Source organism: Bombina bombina, chromosome 7 (assembly GCF_027579735.1).
Source record: "Bombina bombina isolate aBomBom1 chromosome 7, aBomBom1.pri, whole genome shotgun sequence".
Classification (NCBI taxonomy): Eukaryota; Metazoa; Chordata; class Amphibia; order Anura; family Bombinatoridae; genus Bombina; species Bombina bombina.
The window spans coordinates 113,758,740-113,763,084 of NC_069505.1; the positions used below are offsets into that span (position 1 = coordinate 113,758,740).

General features: G+C 36.8%; 1 protein-coding gene across 1 annotated transcript in view; it reads left to right on the forward strand.

The window, feature by feature from the left end:
- Positions 1-3,055, forward strand: part of BTBD10 (BTB domain containing 10) — a gene marked incomplete in the record, with an annotated part of 493,046 nt that extends 489,991 nt beyond the window's left edge. The window contains 1 exon segment of the mRNA XM_053720245.1: positions 1,826-3,055. Within this exon segment, the coding sequence (XP_053576220.1) occupies positions 1,826-2,133 (308 nt within the window).
- Positions 3,056-4,345: the final 1,290 nt, after the last annotated feature.

The window sequence follows — 4,345 nt, forward strand, 5'->3', positions numbered from 1 at the left end:
AAGTTGTGAATTCCAACAACATTAGTAGAGAAATTGTTGTCCCTTCGTTGTGTCCTAATCCTAAGAATTCTTTGGAAAGATCTTTACATTCTTTGGATGTGGTAAGAGCTTTGAAATATTATGTTGAAGCTACTAAATAATAATTTCAGAAAGACTTCCAGTCTATTTGTTATCTTTTCTGGTTCTAGGAAAGGTCAGAAGGCTTCTGCCATTTCTTTGGCGTCTTGGTTAAAGCTTTTGATTCATCATGCTTATTTGGAGTCGGGTAAATCCCCATCTCAGACGATTACGGCTCATTCTACTAGGTCAGTTTCTACTTTCTGGGCTTTTAAGAATGAAGCTTCTGTTGATCAGATTTGCAAAGCAGCAACTTGGTCTTCTTTGCATACTTTTACTAAATTCTACCATTTTGATGTTTTCTTCAGAAGCAGTTTTTGGTAGAAAAGTACTTCAGGCAGCTGTTTCAGTTTGATTCTTCTGCTTATAATTTCAGTTTTTTTCATTATAAAGATTAAATCTTTTGATTTGGGTTGTGGATTCTTTTTTTCAGCGGAATTGGCTGTCTTTATTTTTATCCCTCCCTGTCTAGTGACTCTTGCGTGGAGTTCCACATCTTGGGTATTTGCTATCCCATACGTCACTAGCTCATGGACTCTTGCCAATTACATGAAAGAAAACATAATTTATGTAAGAATTGACCTGATAAATTCATTTCTTTCATATTGGCAAGAGTCCATGAGGCCCACCCTTTTTGTGGTGGTTATGATTTTTTTGTATAAAGCACAATTATTCTAATTCCTTGTTGATGCTTTCGCTCCTTATCACCCCACTTCTTGGCTATTCGTTAAACTGAATTGTGGGTGTGGTGGGGGGTGTATTTATAGGCATTTTGAGGTTTGGGAAACTTTGCCCCTCCTGGTAGGAATGTATATCCCATACGTCACTAGCTCATGGACTCTTGCCAATATGAAAAATGAATTTATCAGGTAAATTCTTACATAAATTGTTTTTCAAATTTATTTCCATTATCAAATTTGACAATCAGCTAGCTCACAGTAGTGCATTGCTTCTGAGACTGCCTATTTATGCTTTTCAACAATGGACACCAAGAAAACAAAGCAAATTGTTAAGAGGAATAAATTAGAAAATTGTTAAAAATTGCATGTTCTTTCTAAATCAAAAGTTTAGTTTTTTACTTTACTGTCCCTTGAATGCTATTACTTCCCTGTAAATCCCATGTAAGTTTCAAGAAGCTCACTGAATAGAAGATTGTTTGGAGTGGAATATATCTGCTCAAGGACCTAAGTGTGAGGAGAGAGGGGCAAGCATTAAAGGGATACTAAACCCACATTTTTTTTCTTTCTTACTTCAGAAAGAACATGCAATTATAAGCAACTTTCTAATTTACTCCTATTATCAATTTTTCTTCGTTCTCTTGATATCTTTATTTTAAAAGCAGTAATGTACAGCTTAGGAGCTTGCCCATTTTAGGTTCAGCTTCCTGTATAGCACTTGCTTTATTGGTGGCTACACCAATACTCTGGGAAGAAGAGTAAGAATTGATGAAGAGCGAAGTGTATAAGGGTTAGAATTCTGATTTAAGCTAAGGCCTGGAATGACTAGCAAGGTGTTAGAAGGCTGTCTAATTAATTAAGTACATCAGCATTTTCATTGTCTTCAGTGAAGGAAAAAAGTTTCGCTTGTGTTCCCATAGTACCTTATTTGGCTTGAAGCAGTGCATCTCCACCACAGCATTTTATCCTGATTTCACTTTTTTTTAAAATACCTCTGTGTGTGGCATTAATTACTTTGACGTGTGTTTTAGGCTATCCAACGTATAAGGAGAAGGTGAAGAAAAGACCGGGTGGCAGGCCGGAGGTGATATACAACTATGTGCAGAGACCATTCATCAGAATGTCTTGGGAGAAAGAAGAGGGCAAGAGTCGGCATGTGGACTTCCAGTGTGTAAAGAGCAAGTCGATAACCAATCTAGCTGCTGCAGCAGCAGATATCCCACAGGACCAGCTGGTAGTTATGCATCCCACACCTCAAGTGGACGAGCTGGATATATTACCCAACAATCCTCCTCCAGGGAACGATACAGATCCAGATGGCCAAAACTCAACTCTATAGTTAAGACTGGGCTTATTCTGGTTGTCTATTGGGAGGGCCCTCACATTCTATCAATGGGGTGATGCATTGCTGAGTTGCGTTTCCACCATGTACTGACCCTTCGGTGTATGAAGCAGAGGCTTTTCTGCAATCCCAGTAAGTGCTCTAAGGGACGGCGGACGCTGATTGTCATTAGTACACTGCAGCTTTGTGTCTGTATAATAAACCTCTTGGCTGAGCAGTGAGGACTTTCCTTTCCGTAACAAAGGAGCATATAAAAAGAATCCTGAGGTTCCAGTTGTATACATGTATTGGTTTAATAGTGGAATTGTGATGTCAGTTGTTTTGCAGGGCTGTTTTTATTTTAGTTCTTCACTTTTTTGGACCCATTTTGTTTTTTAATATTGGAAGAGGAATTTTCAGATTATATAATATATATATTTTTTATTTTAACCTGTTACACTGTGGGTTAAACCCACTGAAATTGTTGATAGTGGCACTTTATGAATGGTTTCATATTTGGTGTTTGTAAAGTCATTTTTATAGCTGTAATTCATAGTATAAAGTTTAAAAAACATAAAAAAGTGCATCTATCAAAATGTTTATGGAGTTTAGTTAGTTATTTACAAAATCCCTTTAATTGTACCGATTACAACTGAGCACAAATGTAATTTTCTTAAACCACTGGAGTATTTTTATTTAATGGGAACCAAATGACTTTACTTATTTGACTGTATAACTTGAATTTATTGTATGTATATATTTTCCACTGGTTGCAGCATCTTGTGCAGAGAGTTCTGATTATCACAACGGACTGTAGCTTCAATAATGCCTTACATCGGTTCACAGAAGCTTTCACCTGACTAAAGTTTACTGATAACAATTGTTTGGTTATTAAATGATTGTATGTTTTGCATTCAAATAAATTTTCATTATTTTAAAAGCCGATTTTAAATGTTATTTCATAATAAATTTGAGATCTTACTTTAGCACAGTCTTTTGCTTGTTATCCGGGTATCACTTATAACGATATTGAGCTATATGCACTTTTTATATATACTATACAGAATGATTTTATATAGTGAATAAAAAACATGTTAGTAGCCAGCACTTGTATAAGCCATGGCTCGCCGGCATAAAACCAATTACAGTAGCGTTATTGATTGCTAAGCAGAATAGTATAAATAGCAACAATGCCATCTAGTGGTAGCAGCAAACAATTACTGCAATGAAAATCTACAAGTTCTCTTTAAAGGGACAGTACACAGCTTGTAATTAGAAAATATTTCTGTTTTCTTGCTATAAAATAACATATCCACCAAGTCCAAATGTTTTTGCAGCATTTGTTTCTGAATAGCCAAACTCCACCCATCATTTGCCGAATCCAGGCTTTAGCCGGCAGACAACACTGATAGTCACGGTCATATTGCAAGTATAAAGTGAATTGTTTTGCACTTGTTATCTGTTAAAGCCAATATAGCAATGTTCCCCTGTGAGAAGTCTGTAGCGTGCTTTTCCAGGTCTGAGATTTAAAGAAGCATCTGTTTTAAGAGCTAAATTATATGAAAAGGGAGCAAAATAAATAATGAAAGCATCCAACAAAGTTGTTTTACTGTACATAACTAAACATTTTATATTAAAATCTGTGTTTACTGTCCCTTTAAGTTCCATTATAACTATACACTAGAGCAGTCTTAATACCGGTGCCTTGATGCCATAACACCCTGGCATACCCAGCAAGAGGAGAATGATGACCAGGCTCTACTCAGAAGCAAGGTAAGGGGGTCAGCAAAGAGATCAAGCAGGAGCTGTCTGTTCCAGGCAATCTAGGAGTTACACCACAGCTGTGGTTATTTTAACCTTTTAGTTACCATTAAATGAGCAGTGTGTGTGTTCTGGGCAGTTAATTCAAGGCTACATTTTCCTTAATACTGGGAGAGTCCACAGCTGCATTCATTACTTGTGAGAAATACAGAACCTGGCCACCAGGAGGAGACAAAGACACCCCATCCAAAGGCTTAAATACCTCACCCACTTCCCTCATCCCCCAGTCATTCTTTGCCATTTGTCACAGAAGGTTGGCAGAGAAGGGTCAGAAGATTGAGTAGTTCCTTATGAAGCATGGCTTTAGGAGAAATAGATCATGTCAAACTAATCTAATTAGATTCTACGAGGAAGTAAGTAAAAATATAGATAAAGGGGAATCAGTTGATGTGATATACTTAGATTTTGC